General features: G+C 37.7%; 2 protein-coding genes across 2 annotated transcripts; both read right to left on the bottom strand.

Moving 5' to 3' along the window:
- Nucleotides 1-2,271: 2,271 nt before the first annotated feature.
- LOC145075879 (protein BIIDXI-like) lies at nucleotides 2,272-5,180 on the bottom strand. The gene is made up of 4 exons (XM_079021962.1): nucleotides 5,027-5,180; nucleotides 4,865-4,949; nucleotides 2,695-3,161; nucleotides 2,272-2,621 (listed from the first exon to the last, which is right to left on the bottom strand). The coding sequence occupies exons 1-4, from the start codon at nucleotides 5,178-5,180 to the stop codon at nucleotides 2,272-2,274; spliced, it is 1,056 nt and encodes a 351-aa protein (XP_078878088.1).
- A 4,851-nt stretch (nucleotides 5,181-10,031) lies between these two features.
- On the bottom strand, nucleotides 10,032-11,593 carry LOC145072028 (protein BIIDXI-like). Its single transcript, XM_079018395.1, has 3 exons — nucleotides 11,446-11,593; nucleotides 10,844-11,359; nucleotides 10,032-10,774 (listed from the first exon to the last, which is right to left on the bottom strand). Exons 1-3 carry the CDS (start codon nucleotides 11,504-11,506, stop codon nucleotides 10,161-10,163), a joined length of 1,191 nt encoding a protein of 396 aa, XP_078874521.1. The 5' UTR covers nucleotides 11,507-11,593; the 3' UTR covers nucleotides 10,032-10,160.
- Nucleotides 11,594-20,104: the final 8,511 nt, after the last annotated feature.

Below are 20,104 nucleotides of genomic sequence, written 5' to 3'. Positions count from 1 at the left end.
TCCCACCATGGTTATCGGTGCTTTGACCCTTTTTCCGAATGCCTTTATATCGCTCGTCATGTTCGTTTTCATGAACAATTATTCCCTTACCAAATCAGCCCATCATCTCCACCCACATCTTCCTTTGATCCTTATACATCCTCTTATCCTAATCCTGTACCTGTACCTGACATATCAACTCCTTCCAAAACATCCCCTACACCTCCTACGTCACCTACACCATCCCCTTCCAATACATCCCCTCCACCTCCTATATCACCTACACCATCTCCTTTCAATACATCCCCTACACCTCCTACATCACCTACACCACCTCCCGCATCATCTTCTTCCCCTATATCTCCACATGAACCTCCTCTTCCGCCTCTCCTTTATACCTTTGCTTGACGCCCTAAAACTACCACCACCTCTCAACCAGAAAACACCACATCTCAACTAGCACATTCTACCTCCCAACCCGACAGTTCCTCCTCTCTACCTCGTCCTCGTCCCTCTAATTTGCGTCCTAATCCTAAACCCTCTCAACCATATAGTCCGGCCTCCTATCATACTACTACTGTTCCTACCGAACCAGCCACCTTTAACGTTGCTAACAAATCGCCTCAATGGCGTCAGGCCATGGCCGACGAGTATTCTGCTCTTCAGCGCAACAACACCTGGTCCTTAGTTCCTCCTCCATCGAATGCTAATGTTTTTGGTTGTAAATGGGTCTATAAGCTCAAACGTGATCCAACTGGGGCAATTACACGTTACAAAGCGCGTCTTGTTGCAAAAGGTTATCGTTAGCAACATGGTCTTGATTATCATGAGACTTTTAGTCCCGTTGTCAAAGCGACTACAATTCGGGTGGTTCTATCCTTGGCAGTCTCACACAATTGGCCCTTACGACAACTTGATGTTCAAAATGCCTTCTTACATGGCGATCTCACAGAGACAGTCTACTTGCAACAACCACCGGGTTTTGTTGATCCGGACAAACCTGATCATGTTTGTCTTCTCCACAAGTCTCTCTATGGACTTAAGCAAGCTCCCCGAGCATGGTTTCATCGGTTGTCAACTGCACTTCATGCTCTTGGTTTTCGTGGATCTAAAACGGATCCTTCGCTGTTTATATACTCCTCTAACGGTGTTTTCTTGTATATACTTGTTTATGTTGATGACATTATTCTCACAGGAAATAGTACCGCTGATATCGACCGGGTTGTTCAGCATCTTAGTCGCATTTTTGCTCTACAAGATTTGGGGTCGTTATCTTATTTTTTGGGGGTTGAAGTTATTAAGCAGGGGTCCGACATTGTTTTGTCTCAAAGAAAATACATACTCGAGCTACTTGAACGTGCGAATTTGTTTAATGCCAAATTTGTGCCATCTCCGATTACTACCACCGCCAATCTTGCCCTTGGCGACAGTCCACCATTTGAAGACCCGGTTAAATATCGTCAAACAGTTGGTGCACTTCAATATGTGACTCTTTCACGGCCGGATATTTCGTTTGCGGTAAACAAAGTGTGTCAATTTATGCACTCTCCGAATCAGAATCATTGGTCTGCGGTTAAACGCATTTTGCGTTACTTACTTGGCACAGTAACAAGTGGACTTTTATTTCAGCACAATTCCGATAGTGTTCTTCATGCTTACACAGATTCCACTTTTAATGTCTTGAATGCTTTCTCTGATTCTGACTGGGCTGGTTGTCCGAATGATCGTCGATCCACTGGGGGATTTGCTATATATCTCGGTTGTAATCTTGTCTCATGGTCTGCTAGGAAACAAAAGACTGTCTCGCGATCATCAACAGAATCCGAGTACAAAGCCTTAGCCGATACAGTTGCTGAACTCACATGGCTTCAAACTCTTCTACAGGAACTACAATTTTCTACTCGTACTGTTCCAGTTCTATGGTGTGATAATCTTGGTGCTACATACCTATCTGCTAATCCTGTCTTTCATGCTCGTACCAAACATGTTGAAGTTGACTTTCACTTTGTTAGAGAAAAGGTTGCTCAAAAACAACTCCTGGTTCAGTTCATCAAAACAGATGACCAGATTGCGGATGTGTTCACTAAACCACTGCCTTCTCAACGTTTTCAGTTCTTGCGGTCCAAGCTAAGAGTCGCTCCCCGACCTTAGCTTGCGGGGGAATATTAGACAAATGTTATATATATTAGGCATTAATTACATGTTTATATTCTAGAGGGATCATAGTGTAAATATATCTATTATTAATACTTATGTAATTGTGACATTCTGAGAAGATATACAATTCACGTTTTACCAATTTAACTCATCGTGTCTCCAACTTGCAAAAACACTAAAAAAATCCCCAACACACGAGTGATTGGCATCACCCATGATGAAATCAATGGTAACTTGCCCGTGTTTCAAAAAGCCTACACTTGACACAATCCCCGATGGATTACCAGAAACCAGCTCAACTGCTCGACCTCGCGCATAGTGTTTCGAATCAATGTATTTCACTATACCTAAAATGGTCCAATATTGGAGCGGAGATTGGACTGAACTGTGAGGATAGCTGGAATCAGCCTCAAGTAGGACTCCTTGAGAGGAGTTCTCGATAAAGGCTGGTCCCACTTCAAATCCACTATTCACAAACCCATTATCTGTTAAAAAAAATTATTAAATATTTGAAATACTCAAAAAAATTAATTTGCAATTAACCAAATACCTGAATACCAACTTGGACAATAGTGTCGACAATAGGCCAACAAGTTATATTATTACTATTACTTGTTGATGTACTTTGAATTTGTAGGCTCATAAGACCCCTTTGGTTCCATAACGAATAAGCATAGGTTTGCCACATTTCGGTCCCTAGTGATTCTCTGAAGAAGAATACTTCAGAAGCAGTAGGGCCCGAAACATTTACAGAAGTGGAGTTGGCACAATCGGGACTGCTTGGAGCAAGTGTAAATGTGAGGACATAATCGTAATTTCCATCCTGTTTGAATGTTTGGTTAATCATACTGTTTGGACCCAATTGCAAGCCATGACCGTTTCCGGGCAGAGAAACGTTTTCGCCAGCTGTCACATACCAAACGGTATCGTTGAATGACCAACCGGGGATACGGTTGGTTTTGGGATCGAGGAGTATGAATTGGGAGGTAGAGTTTGTGGTTAGATTTGTTGGTGGAGATTCAAAACTAGAATTCTCAAGTGTAACTACTTAGTTGTATAAAAGATTAGATCATTAGAATTGGAGATGATATAAAAAAGCAATCATTTGGTCAAAATAGATAAGAACGTACCTTTAGAATACACAAGTGATACCAAGAAGAGCAATATAAAGATGAGATTTACGAGAGGCATTGCTAATGAAGGAGAGTGGGTTGCATATAGACTAAGGAAAATGGCAAGAGGTTAGCTATGAATTTAGAGGAAATGATCGAACATGTTGTCTATAAAGATGCAAAGTCAACTCTTTTGTCAACGTGTACCATGATTTGGTTTTTAAAAGATTTGCTGTTATACGAAGTCAATGGTCGGTGAAGTAAGATCATGGGTTTCGTAACATTTCGAAATAAGAGAGAATCACTAACAGAAGACTAAACATTGACTATTCACGTTAGTTAAAGTGATCATGTGTTATTTAATTACATGGAATATGAATTTTCAGAAGACGTTATCGTTCACTCTTTTGTCATCCGTTATTTTGTATAGATGAAATTAACATGGGTGCCAAGAAAGACTTAAATTATGATATAATATAAGTTAGGTGGTGCAGTATGTACAATTTTATAAGACGAGTTTGATCCTGAACACGACGAATGACAAGGATCAAGAGGTGTGGGCCTTGGCGATGGTCCCATTGATTGCTCAGCCGCGCAGCCTTTGGCAACCATGCTACCTACTCTGAAGAGTTCTTCAAGTCGGCTTAAGTTGCCGAACGGTTTTTCCAGAAATCTGCTACTAACTGATTTAAACTTAAAATTATTGTATCCATTTTTGGATGTGTAAGTATAAAGCCTCAGATTTTGCAAATCTTGGATCTTTTTAAATTTTTTGAACTTCCCATATACTTTCCTATAACGTTGTTTTCTTTTTCATATATGAATTGGAAAAGTGTCTTTTGTGGATTATCCAAGATTAGGCTTCGCGAACCAAATATAATATCAAAACTAGATTATGACTCGTGTAAAACGCGAGGGAATGTATAAAAAACATATAAAGTCATAAAAAACATATACAATAATTTTTAAACAAAAGATCAAGTAGCATAAACAGAGTTTGCGGTACTAGTTATATTAAAATATCTAAAACTTAAAATGAAATGTTTGAATATCCATAATCGTTGAAAACCCTCTTTTCAAGCATCATTTTTTGTTTTATTAGCTGGACGACTTTCCTGATCACATATAAATACCTTCAAACAATTTTTGCTTATGATGCGAGAAACAACTACATATAACTGACCATGTGTGAAGATGGGTTTACGCAAGTACAATCCAACTTTTAATAATGATTGTCCTTGACTTTTGTTAATGGTCATAGCATAACAAACAATTATAGAGAATTGCCTCCGCTCAAAACGGAAGGGGATTCTTTTATCAGACGGAATCAACTGCATGCGAGATATGTAATTAGTTTCTTTGAAGAATCTACCTGCTATAATTTTTGCATCAATGACATGTTTTCCAAGTCTAACAATTTGTAACCTGATACTATTGCATAGACTTTGGTTTGGTCGATATTACGAAGCAACATGATCGAAAAACTTGCTTTTAGTGTAAGTTTATGGTTGGGAATTCTAGATGCCTTAAAAGCATTCAACACGTCTGGAGAGTAAATTGATTCCTCAAAACAATATGCCTACTCTATCTCACATATAGAATTAAAACTCATATACATTTTCTCTCCATCTTTCATTAATGCTAATTTGTAGTCATTGATAACATCAACATCTTCATTTGTAGAGACCAAAATAGCTTTATCTTGAAATAAGAAGGATCATCAATATGGTTTTCAAAATACAAATAAATAATGGATACAATTGAATGGATATGGTCACCTATAAAGCGAACGATAATGTCTTCTGAAAATTCAACTTGAGATTCACCATCATTAGGACCACCAATATTACATTCACTAATTTTAAGAATCCATTCAACAAATGTTTTTGTCTCATCTAAATCATTAGTTGGAGAACCAACTTGAAGCCTCATGTTTATTGTTAAACGTAAAATTATACATTCATGCCATAATCTGGATGAATGCAATGATGTCTACACAATATCCGAACGATTGTCTCTTTGTATTAATAGAAGAATTTGTCTAAAGTCACCTCTAAATACAATGGTCTTGCCTCCAAATAGTTTATGCATGTCCGATGAACGTATAATGTCTCTAAGTGTCATATCAAATGCTTCAAAACAATGACGGTGCATCATCAGAGCTTCATCCCAAATGATAAGTCTCACTTTGTTCAGTAGTGTAGTAAGATTGTCGTCTGGCACGATAGAACAAAATGAATCCTTGTTCAAGTTAATTGATATATTAAATCTTGAATGAGTTGTCCTACCACCAGAAAGCAAGAGTGCTACGATTCCACTTGAAGCAACGTTGATAACAATTTCACCTTTGGATCAAATAGCAGCAGACAAGGTCTTCCAAATAAATGTATTTCCAGTTCTCCCATAACCATAAAGGAAAGAGACATGCCCTTGTTTATTGTTAGCAACATTCATCATTGTTTCATAACATTTTTTTGCTTGACATTTAATTTGGAATGCAAGTCTTCATGCTCCACTTCAAGAATAGGAGGATCACAGTTTAGCTCATCTTGAATTAACATGTTGTAGGATTCTTGAATGTATCTATGACCAGGAAATGGCATGTTGGGTATTTGCTTCAAACTTACTCCACAACTCAATAATGATTTCTCTATGTATGACAATGTAAGGTTGAAAATTGCATCCAATTTTAACTTCAAGCTTGAAAATGTAATAAACAATTAAATAAATTATATATATATATATATATATATATATATATATATATATATATATATATATGTATGTATATGGGTTTTGTTAAGATTTTGTAATGAGATAAAATGTTGTAAATTTTTTTCTTTTTTTCTCTGTTTTCCATGTAATGAGATAAAATTGCCTTGGCCTTTGTTTTCTTCTTGTCCTTATTGTATCTGATTTATTACGAACATATTGAGTTGGGAATTCAACATATGATAGTTTCCGTGCATTTGCATCATGTTTGGTACATTCCGTCCAGGCCGCAAATGGAGAAGCAGCGACAGTGGGTTTAGAAACAACTTTAGTAACTTATTGGTATGCTTTAAAGACAACAGGCTGTTTGTGTTCAATATGAAACGACAATCTTTGGACAGACGGTGTTCTATAATGAATGTCATACCTAAAAAGTCTCCAACATGCCTCACATATGGAAATATAACAACAATTGTAAAACTCACCAATTTTATCACGGTTGTTATATTCTTTCTGTTGTTTCCTTTTTTTTTTGTGCATAAAAATAAAAGTGGTGATCCTATCCGATTATTTGTTAATGTACCTAAAAAGATATTTTATCCATCCAACTTGGCTACGCCACTTTAGATTCATATGTGTTTACTATTGCTTCAAAATGATCTTATTATATGGAACAACATATTTGAAAATACAATAAACATGTCATAAATAACACTAAAATCATATATATATATATATATATATATATATATATATATATATATATATATATATATATATATATATATATATATAGGAACAACAAAAAAAAACATATATAATAACTATTTTTTTTATAATATAATGTAACTTGTTTATTGATATTATGTATTAAAACATATAAAATATATTTAATATAAAACAAAACATGTTTAACGAATTAAATTTAGCTAATGATTAAAAATGATTTTTGTATATATCTGTTCTCTAAACCAACAATATGAATTTTTTCCTCTTAATCATCAGGTTCTACAATGGCTAGAAATTCCTGTAGATAAGCGTGTATATATTGCACCGGAAGAACAAGAACATTTATAAAAGTTAAGGATTGAAACCGCAATGGATACATCTAAACCTACATCTAAATAGGTGACTTAATATTTCTCCATTAAGTTGTTCTTTCTGTATTAAGTTAAATAGAAACCCCATATGTCATATATTATATAGCTTACTGGATCAAAGTCATGTCCCCATTAAGGCTTTCTTTGCCTGATTTTTTAAGCTTATTGCAATTTAGTATTAGTAAGACCATAAAAGAATTGGTTCTTGTTATTTATTTATTTATTTTATTTTCTGTAACATGTGACAGATTACCTCCCTGCAGAGTTTAGGATGCAAAACAGTCCCAACTTCGCGTCTCCATTAGGGATGTCAACGGGGGCAAACGGGACGGGGAGTGCATCCCTCGCCCCCGCCTCCGTATCCCCTTTATTACCCCCACCCCCGCCCCCGAATCCCCTTTATAAAAATAAAAAAAGTTATGACATCTTAAACACATTATACTAACAACTTAAAAACATGTTTTTAATGAATTTTAGAAGCTCAAAATCATGTTATTGTTTACTATATTTATATAATTAATATATGCAAATATATATGTATTTATTAACGGGTCCGCATGGGGGTTTCAGGACGGGATTGCCTATCCCCGCCCCCGCCCCTAAAATTAAAACGGGAGTTAACCTTGCTCCCGCCCCCGCCCCCGATTTCTTTAAAAACATTCCCCCAAACGGGACGGGGCCTCCATGGGAGCAGGGTCCCACGGGACTTTTTGACATCCCTAGTCTCCATGCATCACGTTTAATCGAATAGTACAAGTCATTGTAGCATGATTTGTACAGGTCATTGAAGCATGTTGCTTTATTATGGTATAATTTTATAAGAGCACTAGGTGTGGGCAGCTAGATGTAACACAATTTTGGTGCCACATCACATGTCACATCATCAATGGTGTTATAACACCAAGTGGGGAAATGGTCACCATGTTGTATCTTGTTATGACACCAACTTTTTTTTTCCATTTTATAATTTATTTTTTATTTTTTTTCGATTTTTTTAATTTAGACAAATATTTGTTAAATATAATATAATGTTTAAAAATTATAAATAACATATAATAATTTTTAAAGATTAAAATTAACTTAGAGATTAAATTACACATAACATTCAAATTCAATATATATATATATATATATATATATATATATATATATATATATATATATATATATATATATATATATATATATATATATAACATCCAAATTCAAAAAAAAAAAAAAAAAAAAATACAAAGCTATTCGTTATCGTTATTGTTACCATAGAATATGTAATTCGACAAGTCTTCTCGAAGTTGTCTGTGTTTATTTACGTCCTGAATGTCAACAACGTGATGCAAATAATCTACTGTTCCTAGTTGAAACTGAACGTTTTTGGGCTCCGTTAGGATATAATGTGCAATATTTCGCCCTTTATCTTCTACTACCATGTTATGCATTATGATACATGCATACATGATATATCGTAGAGTTTCTAAATCCAATTGTCGTGCTGCATGTTCAACTATATGTCACTTCACCTTCAATACTCCAAAAGCACATTCCACATCCTTACGTGCTCCTTCTTGTCTTCTCTTAAAAAATTTGTCTCGTTCTTCAACCGAGTGGCAGAACGCCTTCACGAATGTAGAATACTGAGGATATATTCCATCTGTAAGGTAATATCCATGTTTGTATTCGTTTCCATTCACTGTGATAGGAGCATCTGGGGCCTTTCCATTCAAAAGATCGCCGAATATTGGCGACTGATCAAGAACGTTGATGTCGTTGTTGGAACCCGCAACCCCAAAAAGTGCATGCCAAATCCATAAATTTTGAGAAGCAACACCTCTAAAACCAACGAAGGTGATCCGTGATGACCACTTGCGTATTGCCCTTTCCATGCTACCGGACAATTTTTCCATTTCCAGTGTGTGCAATCAATGCTTCCGATCATTCCGGGAAACCCATGGCATTCTTCATGCGCTGCATACAATTATTGCAAATCATGAAACGAAGGTTTCCGCAAATACACGTCTTCAAATGTTTCAACAACACCCCTTGACAATGTATACAAACTCTCCCTTGCGGTTCTTTCAGACATTCTCATATAGTCGTCCATGGTGTCGGGTGACTCCCTCATAGCCATCAAACGAATGGCCGCAACACATTTCTGCAAAGTTGTAAACATTCGTCTACTCTAGCATCATATCTCAATTAGAAAAATTCATACCTAAACATATATTAACTACAGTTTAAAAATATATTGTATATGTTGTAAAATTAAAGAAACATGTACTATTTTTTTTTTTGTATAAGAGTATAGTAAAGAAGAAATACCGGCTTTCCAAGGCATTGACGATCCATAGGAACAGATCCCTACTCAAACGAAATCTTCTTGTGAAGTCCTTCGACCCGTATACACGATTATCCGCAAAGTAATCGCGATATAGACGTTCGTGTCCTTCCTCACGATTTCTATTTAACATCGCACGTCTTGTTAGTAGCAGGGCTAGGTCTAGTTGTAGTAGCTCGTTAGTATAATACTGAAACATCATCCTGAAAAATATATCGTCATCGGAATCATCGGACGAGTCGAAGGATCCATAATTTTTTTTTGAAGATAATTGAGATTTATAGAGAGAAAGATAGAAGTTATGTGTTTAAAAAATTGTTTAGATATAATAGGTATTTATAAAGGAAAAAGATAAATAATTTTAATATTTTTTTTATTAAAATAACCATTTTCAAACGGTTTAAAATGGTAACGTTCCATTTTTACTAGTTTCATCTGGTCGAGACGGCAACGAGAATAGCCGCAACGAGCAACAACGAGATGTAGCGGGGGGGGGGGGGGGGGGGGGGTGCAGCTCGTCATGACGCCGTTGAGGCGTGCCACCTCATCCGCGTTTCTTCTCGTTTGGACCCATACCGCATGGTCTAAGCGTTGTTGGTTAAATGAACTAAGGTGATTTTTCATTTGATTTTATGCAAATTGAAGGTAAAAATATAGTTTACGCAAAGTTTTGTTTCACAGTCTGATTATAGAAATTGTAACAAAAATTAAATGCAAAATTCTTAATATAATGATCGAAAATAAAAGAATAAATTCTACAAGCGAACTTTACACGAAAATAAGTAATGTCATTGCCAAAAGAAAGCTGAAAGTCACCAATCCGATATCCTTATGTGCTTTTGAATGTAATCCATCAGAAAACCGAAGCACTGTGCTATCAATCACGGGCCCACATAACACATTGTTACTGGTTCGGGTCTCGTTAAAGCTTGTAAAACTTATTAGAACCGATTCAGTGTTGCTAAATTCTGCCATGAAAGTCACTGAATGTGCTTCTCTCGATCCAACACCAATGCTTCTCATTGTAAAGTTCCATATCATCGTGTCTCCAACTTGCAAAAACACTAAGAAATCCCCAACACACGAGTCATTGGCATCACCCATGATGAAATCAATGGTAACTTGCCCGTGCTTCAAAAAGCCTACACTTGACACGATCCCCGATGGATTACCAGAAACCAACTCAACTGCTCGACCTCCACGTGGGACCGCATAGTGTTTCGAATCAATGTATTTCACTATACCTAAAATGGTCCAATATTGGAGCGGAGATTGGACTGAACTGTCTGGATAGCTGGAATCAGCCTCAAGTAGGACTCCTTGAGAGGAGTTCTCGATAAAGGCTGGTCCCACTTCAAATCCACTATTCACAAACCCATTATCTGTTAAGGAAAATATTAAATTATTTATTAAATATCAAAAATACTAATATTTTGTAATCGACTACATACCTGAATACCATCTTGGACCGTGGATCCCGGTGACTAGAATAGTGTCCACAATAGGCCAACAAGTTATATTGTTACTATTACTAGTACTTTGAATTTGTAGGCTCATAAGACCCTTTTTGTTTTCTTGGCTCCATAACGAATAAGCATATGTTTGCCACATTTCGGTCCCTAGTGATTCTCTGAAGAAGAATACTTCAGAAGCACTAGGGCCCGAAACATTTACAGAAGTGGAGTTGGCACAATCTGGGCTGCTTGGAGCAAGTGTAAAGGTGAGGACATAATCGTAATTTCCATCCGGCTTGAATGTTTGGTTAATCATACCATTTGGACCTAATTGCACTCCATGACCGTTTCCGGGTAGAGAAACGTTTTCGCCAGCTGTCACGTACCAAACGGTACCGTTGAATGACCAACCGGGGATACGGTTGGTTTTGGTATCGAGGAGTATGAATTGGGAAGTAGAGTTTGTGGTTAGATTTGTTGGTGGAGATTCAAAACCAGAATTCTCAAGTGTAACTGCTTAGTTATATAAAAGATTAGATCATTAAAGATGGAGATAATATAAAAAAGCAATGATTTGGTCAAAATAGATAAGAACGTACCTTTAGAATACACTAGTGACACCAAGAAGAGCAATATAAAGATGAGATTTACGAGAGCCATTGCTATTGAAGGAGAGTGGGTTGTATATAGATTAATGAAAATGGCAAGAGGTTAGCTATGAATTCAGGGGAAATGATCGAACATGTTGTATATGAAGAGGTAAAGTCAACTGTTTTATCAACGTGCACAATGATTTGGTTTTTAAAAGATTTATTGTTATATGAAGTCAATGGTCAATGAAGTAAGATCATGGGTTTCGTAACATTTCGAAATAAGAAATAATCAATAACAAAAGATTAACATTGACTATTCACGTTAGGAAGAGTTAAAGCATGTGTGTGATCATGTGAAATTTAATTACATGGAATATGAATTGCTAATTTAGGACTATATTATGTTGGTGATTTTAGTGTCACTTTTATTTTTTGTAAATAAAATTAACATAAGTATCAAAAGAGACTCAAATTATGATCTAATACAATTTAGGTGGTGTGGAATGTACAATTATAAAAAACAAGTTTGATCTAATACAAGCCTTGCTGCCAAATGCAACCTACTTTGATGAGTTCTTCAAACAGCTTAAGCTGTCTAACGGGTTTTCCAGAAAAATTGCTACTAACTGTTTTAATCACGGAAATTGAACCAGACAAAAATTATACAAAAAAACTTACAATAACAAAACTTGTAGTTTTAATTTCTGACTTTTAACTAAACAAAAAAATTAATGCATATCACATGTTAGCAGCAGTGTTGATTATCACTTTTAAGCTGTATCGAGTTTGTTTTTTTTTTTTTTTTTTTTTTTTCTGGTTAAAGGTCCTTTGGAAAGCAATATTCAACATATTAATAAAATATTTAAAACTCCTTATAATTATTTAATATTTAATTGTTAAACGACTAAAAGTTAGAATTATCGGTTGTCTTTCTCTTTTTCTCTAAGTTGATGATTAGAACACAAAATTATATTATTTCTTCGGTATATTTTCAAATAAAAATACAACGTTAAATAATGATATATATGAATAATAGGACATAATTCAATGACTCGTTATATCAGGTCATTTAATCAAGTTTGGTTTCATTCATGCTTTTGTGTAGTTGCATTTGCATGAGTAAGTACCAAACATGCAACCTGGTTGGATATGAATTATAGGATAATTCAATGACACGTAATATTGAATTTTTTTATCAAGTTTGGTTTCGATTAATTAAAGCTTTTGTGTAGTTGCATTGCATGAGTGTCAAACACGCAACCTCGTTAGATATGAATAATAGGATATAATTCAATGACTGTGATATTAAATGGATCATTTTATCAAGTTTGGTTTCATATCATGCTTTTGTGTAGTTGCATTGCATGAGTACCAAGCAACCTGGTGTGGCTACAACTAAGAAACCCTATTATAAAGATTTCATAATTCGGTTTAATTATGTTATTATTGTTATTGTATCCCACATCGATGCAACACAATCTTTTATGTCTTTGTACATGTTTGTATCTCCTCTTTTTCACCATAAGGACTCTTTTAGAGAGTTAATATAAGACATTACATACATATTAGGTCATCCGTTATATATACCCACCACTAATCACTATAGTGGTGGGTGCCAACTCATTACCACATTCAACCACTAAAAGGTTGGGATACCTACTACTATATCATTCTTATTTTTTCATTATTAATATAAAAATAATATATTTTTTAATTAATTAATATGTAGAGAGAGGTAGAGAGAGATAGAGAAAGAAAAAAGCTCATTGATGTGGTGGTTCATCCTCTCCATAACAATTGACCACAAATTTTTTCACCACTAGCCACCACTAAGAATATGGGGTGGTGCTCACAATTGTTGTTCGTGGCCACATAGACCACGAACATGTTTGTTATAAGTATACCACTTGGTCTTACATGGTATTGATATCGGTGTCTAGCAACTTGACACATCCTTGTCTATATATCCTCATCAATGCTCTATCTCTAGGATCCGTGTTAGTATCCCACATTGGTATGACACGACACGACTTTATAAGTGGGGATGTATATGTTGGAGCCCCTTTTTTCTATAATGGCTCTTTTTGAGTGATAATTTTAGACTCCGCATATATCTTACGTCCATTTATAATAATAAACTAATATATATATATATATATATATATATATATATATATATATAATAATTGAAAAAGTTTGTTAAATGTGTAACATTCGATTCCAGGTATTTTCTCTTTGGTCCTTGAAGTTTAAAATATTTTGCAAAAATGGTCCCCTCGTACGGGCGTACATTTTGGTACGCTTAGCGTACATGCGCACCTTGGATCAGGAAGCTTAGCCACGTACGTTGGGCGTACGCAGCCAAAGACTAAACCCTAATTTTTAGGGCATGAGCCCTATTTAAGCATCATTATGGCATTTGGACGCTTACCCTTACCAGCCTCCACTGTTATTCACGGCCAATTAAACCCTAGTTTAGCTATTAAGTGATTCTTGAGCTTGGAAGTGACTTTTGTGGCACTTTTGTAACGACGTAAATTTCCAACACAAAATTTCATTTTTAAAACATACTTTTATTCACAAGATAATATCAAAACATAATGTATCCAATGTTATCATAACAAAACATATCCCAGAATCTCAAAACATAAAACTCCACAAGTGTGTACGGATCATGCCGGCGCCTTCCCGCGATCCTCGCTAGTACCTGAAACACATAACACAACCACTGTAAGCATAAATGCTTAGTGAGTTCCCCAAAATACCAAATACAACACATACGCCACCCAAGGCCATAATTATGTGGGACCTTCCGGTCCAAGTGTCTCAGGGAACTTCCGTCCCGAAATCCTGGTAGACCTTCCGGTCCTACCCGTATCGACCTTCCGATCCGTAACCTCCTGACCTTCCAGTCCATACTAACTTGACCTTCCGGTCCTTATCATTCATAACATACATAACACATATATATCATATAACAGCATACAACACATACATCTCATAGCATATAAGACATTCCGGTCACACATAGGTACCACTCTAGGTACAGTATAGTGAGAAGACTCACCTCGGATAACTCGGTAAATCTCGAACTCGGAAATACTGATCTAGCCTCCGCCTAATCATATAAAATAATTACTCTAATCAATACGACTCTTAAAGGCTAGGCTATTTCCTCTCTAAGTTCTCTCAGGAGGGTAAAAGACCATTTTACCCCTCCAGTGGCTCAAAAGTCCCAACATTGACTAGACCCTAAAAATCAACGAAAGTCAACGTCAACTTGACCAGACTCGTCGAGTGGACAAAGGTGACTCGGTGAATCCAAGCGTGTCCTCTGGGTCTATCTAAACCTCGCTCGACTCGTCGAGCAAACCTTCCACTCGACAGGTTACTACTGGTCATGAATCGCGGGGTAACCCGACTCGACTCGTCGAGTCCCCTTATGGACTCGGCGAGTTCCTTCTATGGCAACACTCAAACGACCTTCTGAGGTCAGATCTGCTTCTCCAACTAGTAGATCTAACCTTCTAGCACTCAAAAGTCATGTAAAGGTTCGAACTTTAGGCCCATGCATCACATTATCATCTTTATATGCCAAAATAACTCTTAATACGATAACCTAGGCCCCAAACTCATAAAGGATTGCATAAAGCTGAAGAAAGGGACTCTCTGGACCTCTCAAGGTCCATATCTGATAATATTGTCACAAGGGGACATCACACACACTAGATCACTTACCAAAAGTGAAGAGAAGAAACCCTAGATTCATGAAATCTATTACTCAAATGAAGATAGACATGAATCCTTACCTCCTACAGCAGCTCTGAACGAAATGATGGAAGATTTGAGTCCCACAAGTCAGCCTAGCTCAAATCCTTCCTTCCCTTTGCTAAAACACACCAAAGAATGATGAATTAGCCCTCCTCTTGCTCTACAAGCTTTCTCTTTGCTCTCTAGGGTTTCTCAGGGGTGTAGTTGCCGCAAATGAAGGCCATAAGGGCCTTTAAATAGGGCACATGCCCAAAGATTTAGGGTTTCTGCCGCCAACACAGACTCGTCGAATCACCTAGCCGACTCGTCGAGTCCAATCATTAATCCAGTCAGCGAATCGCGATCCTACTCGACGAGTCTTGGTGTCAACTCGTCGAGTCCCTATCTTTAACTCAAAATAAAATACCTAGGAATCCGGATGTTACAACTTTGGTGTGTTTTCAAGAGGAAAAACTTGAAGATCAAGCATTTGTTGAATTTAAGCTTCTAGATCTAGAGTCTACATCAACTTAGCAAGCTTTTGAAGGTAAAAAGTTCTTACCTTGATGATTCTTTTGGTTGTTAGAATTCAGGGCTTGTTTATGGGTTCATTTTGGTCCCATGGGTTCTTTTGTGAGTTTGGGCAACTTCAGAAGTTAAAAGTATTAGATCTCAGTCCCTTCGATGTTTTAGATGCATAAAAATGTCATCTTGGTCGTTGATATGAGCCACGCATGAATTTAAGTCCTTAGTGTGAGCCTTGTTGGACAAAAATGGATGTTTGGTTCCATTAACACATGCTAAGGCATAAAGTTGCCAACTTTATGTCTTAGAATCCCATAATGGTAGAAATATGAAAGTTGGATCGAGTGGCTGTAAGGATTAAGCACCAAATGGCTTAAGGTCGTAAGCAACTTAGTACGTTGAGCGTACTAAGGAGTACGCCGCACGTACTGGCAAACAGACGAGTACGCCAAGCATACCGAGAGTACGCCGATGTACGCCTCTCAGTGAGTTTTTAGACGTCGTTGGGATTGGGACTTATGGGCCTCGGTTAGTTTGGGTTTTGGCCTGTTTAGGATGGATGAACCTCGGAATTCTGTTAGTGTTCCTTAGGATGTATAAGTTGGGCCTTTTAGGCCTTGGGGCCTATTATTGTGTTTTGGGCCATGGTTGGTTAGGCCTATTATGGGAAAGGTGAATGGGTCTTTAGCTTAGGAGTTTGGACTTAGGGCTTAGTCCCATGATTATGGTTTATAGCCTATCTATGATTAGGGTAATTTGTGTATGTTTAGTGTGGGATCTTCTAGTTCGGTAGCCGAGCAGTTAGTTATTTATCAGCGGACTGAGGTGAGTTTTCTCATTGTATCAATGGGTCGAAGGAACCAAGGTCGGCCCATTATTTGTGATATAGGTTGTTAGCTATGTTTGAGATATTGTATGAAAGACCAGGATTTAGCCCCTAGCAATTGTATGAAAGACCAGGATCTGGCCCATGGCAATTGTATGAAAGACCAGGATCTAGCCCCTGGCAATTGTCTGTAAGACCAAGATTTGGCCCTCGAAAGGAAATTGCTTGTAAGACTATGGTTTGGCCCATAGCACTATCTTATTTATGATTGGTATGTGGTACTCTAGGGAAACTCACTAAGCTTTTGCTTACAGTTTGTATTTGTGTTTAAGGTACTTTCGGTACTTAGAGGAAGGGCCCGACTTGATGGCACAACATTCACTCCTCACTATTTTCTGCATATTTGATTTTGTACTATGATGATTTGACATTATTGTTATGTGATGGTTTTTGGAACAATATGATGGCTGTAACTCTTGTTTTTTTAAATGAAAAAAAAAATCCTAATTTTTGGGCTATTACAAGTTAGTATCAGAGCCTTGGTTTGAGGGATTCGGGCACACTTTCGAGTATGTCAGAACTCAAATTGAGGAAATGATAATCTTTTCAAAAGAAAAAAGAACTTAAAATTTTGAAAAAAGATTCTTTTAAGAAATAGGGGAATACAATGCGTGTGATCAACTGAGCTCAAGTAGGTGTTTCCCAAGTTACCCATACTTATGTATTGTGATTAGTATGCGTGATACGTGGACTGCATTCTAAACTAGGGCTAAGGATACCTTTAGGAATAATATGATAGAACTGAATGATTTACATGATGCCTTATAGCTCGATAGAATTTGGTGCCATCTATTACTTGGAATAGATATTGACTCAGTTATTTGCTATGTGTATGCTTTCAAAGTTGTATATGCTTATGGTTGTATAGCCCTAGAATGATCGATTTGGCCTTATTTTCTGTTCCTTGTTTGGTTGTGGACTTAGGGTAGAATCTCCATCCGACAGTCTATGCGATCCTATTTTGTGTACAACTACATAGGGCAGCTAACGGTGTTGATTGATGTTCGTGGTACTGCTAGTGGTAAGGGTTGAGAGTTCCTGGAAGAGCCTAGGATGTGTATAATGTGTAGCATAAGTTTTTCATAGTATGGTAACTTAGAGGAATCAGTATCTACCTTGAGGAAGGTATATGTAGGTGTGGAAGGTAGTATTGGGCTCGTACTATTGGAAGCACAGGACATGTACATGAGACAAGTATAGATCTGGGGATTCTAAGCGTGCATGTGTGTTACGAGATCCCCTCGAATGTTTTTTGATTTTTTATATCTTATGTTTCAGTTTGAGGATGGTGTTCACTCATTTGGGATAAGGAGGTATTGGTTTTGGCTCTGGATCGGGTTCAGGTTCTGGCTATGGCTCTGAACCGATTAATGAGAGGCTGCATGAGCTTATGGCAGCCGAGGTTACTCGCGGTATTCTTGACGTTGTCCCCGTGATCTTCGTGTTGGATTAGTGTCTAAGTTATAACTATAATTGGTATGTACTTGACCCGACTCGGCATGGTCCATTTGGGTTGCATGGCATCCGAACATTTGGATAGACCGTTTGTGAGAAGAGGAATTTGTGACATATTAATATATTATAAGTTCTAATATATTAATATGAAATCATGTTATTTAATTAGTACTGATCAAGAATTAATTTGGACTTAATTTAGTGATAAAAAATAGACTAATTAAATATATGGGGATTGATTGTGTAAATCATTCATTCTTATATATGTGGGCTTATGATCCAAGATTCCTTATGATGGGTTTAACCCATGTGGTGACCCATGGATACTCCATGGAGGTTAAAACCCATGGAGCATAAGGAATGGGTAAACGCATGGGTTACATGGTGTAACCCTAATGTGCACACTATATAAGGACCCCTTTGGCTCAAGAAATTGGCACTAGTGATACATATATGAGGGCTAGCCGATTTGAGCATGAAGTGTCTTCTTCTCATGGTTATTCCATATGTTGGTGATGTTGTGTGAACCATTTGAGGTGTCACACTTAGGGAACTAGGCTCTCAAGCTTCATGGAGTCAAGCTACATCAACAAGGTATGTATTCTATCCATTTTATTACCCAAGTATCAAAGATTGTATGCTAGTTAGGGTAATACCTTGGAATATTCATATTTGCATGTATAATAGAGAAAACATAGATCCAAGGTATTTAGGGTTGCATGTACACCATAGGAGTGTTAGAATGCTCAAAACCCAACACTTCGGTACTGTCAATGAGGGGATTTTGGACCTAATGGAGGAGTGAATCTGGTCTTTTCGAGTCGATATTGAAGCAGGGCAGACTGGGGCGCGAACTCCCTTATTCTCGGAGTTCAAGGTGTGTGGAGCGCCTGAGTTCTTTGGGGATAAGGAGAACATCACTAGTCATCGCTGGATCACTGACATGGAGAATGCTCAATGTACAAGCTTTTTCCTTGAGGGGGAAAAGGTGGGATTTGCGTCCTACTTACTGAGGGACAGAGCGCAGGACTAGTAGGAGGAGGTTACCCGAGTCGTAGGGACGGAAGGGGTGGTAGAGATGACACGAGATGAATTTGTTCAGAGGTTCCAGAGGGAGTTTGCACCAGATATAGAGGTGCAACAAGTGGTGAGGGAGTTCTAGGACCTTCTCCAGACTATAGAGACTGTGGCGGAGATCACTGTCAAATTCAGGGAGAGAGCATTGTTGGTGCCACGGTATGCTGAGGATGAGGAGATGAGGAAAACGAAATATCATGCTATGCTGAGGGACGACATTAGGGAGTTCGTGGTCTTCTCGGGGTGTAAGACCCTGAATGACATGATCGAGAAGGACCGCGAGCGGGAGATTGAGTTGGATCTACAGGCGAAGTGGAAGCCAGAGCAGGTTTAGACAGTCGTGGGTCAAGCCAAGAGGCATAAGACCTCTGATACCCACACCAGAGGCCAGCAGGGTCGGGGCCCTTGCGCTAAGTGTGGCAAGTCGCATAGTGGAGCTTACTGAGCAGCAGGTTCAAGATGTTTCAGTTGTGGCTAGTCGGTTCACATGAGTTGGGATTGCCCCAAGGGGGCTCTGATTTGCTTTCATTGCAATAAGATTGGCCATAAAAAGGCTGATTTTCTGAGATTGTCTAGGGGAGCAGTTGTGGCACCCACACCATCCACCTGGAGGATTACTAATGGTCGTCAGGGTAAGTCGGTGGCCCTTGTGGTGAAGGGCGAGGCTTTTCAGTTAACCACCGATGAGGCCCGCGCAGCGCTGAATGTAGTGATCGATATGTGTTCTAACCCTATCTTTTATTGTTTGCTTTTTTATGATTATGTTTATTATGATCCTGTATAGGGACCTTTTTGGTCAATAGCTTGTATGCTCATGTTCTACTTGATTTTGGGCTACCAGATCCTTCGTATGTGTTGCGCTCAACAAGAAGTTTCGAGATGCTCCAGGGAATTTGGATTCCCCATTGCATGTGGAGATTGCGGATGACCGTATTGTCTTTGTTTCGACGGTTTTTAGTGGGTGTGTACTGA

Source organism: Lactuca serriola, chromosome 9 (genome assembly GCF_051521515.1).
Source record: "Lactuca serriola cultivar US96UC23 chromosome 9, Lser_US96UC23_V15, whole genome shotgun sequence".
Lineage (NCBI taxonomy): Eukaryota > Viridiplantae > Streptophyta > Magnoliopsida > Asterales > Asteraceae > Lactuca > Lactuca serriola.
Note: the sequence above shows the minus strand (reverse complement) of the source record. Positions and strands in the feature narration are given on the sequence as shown.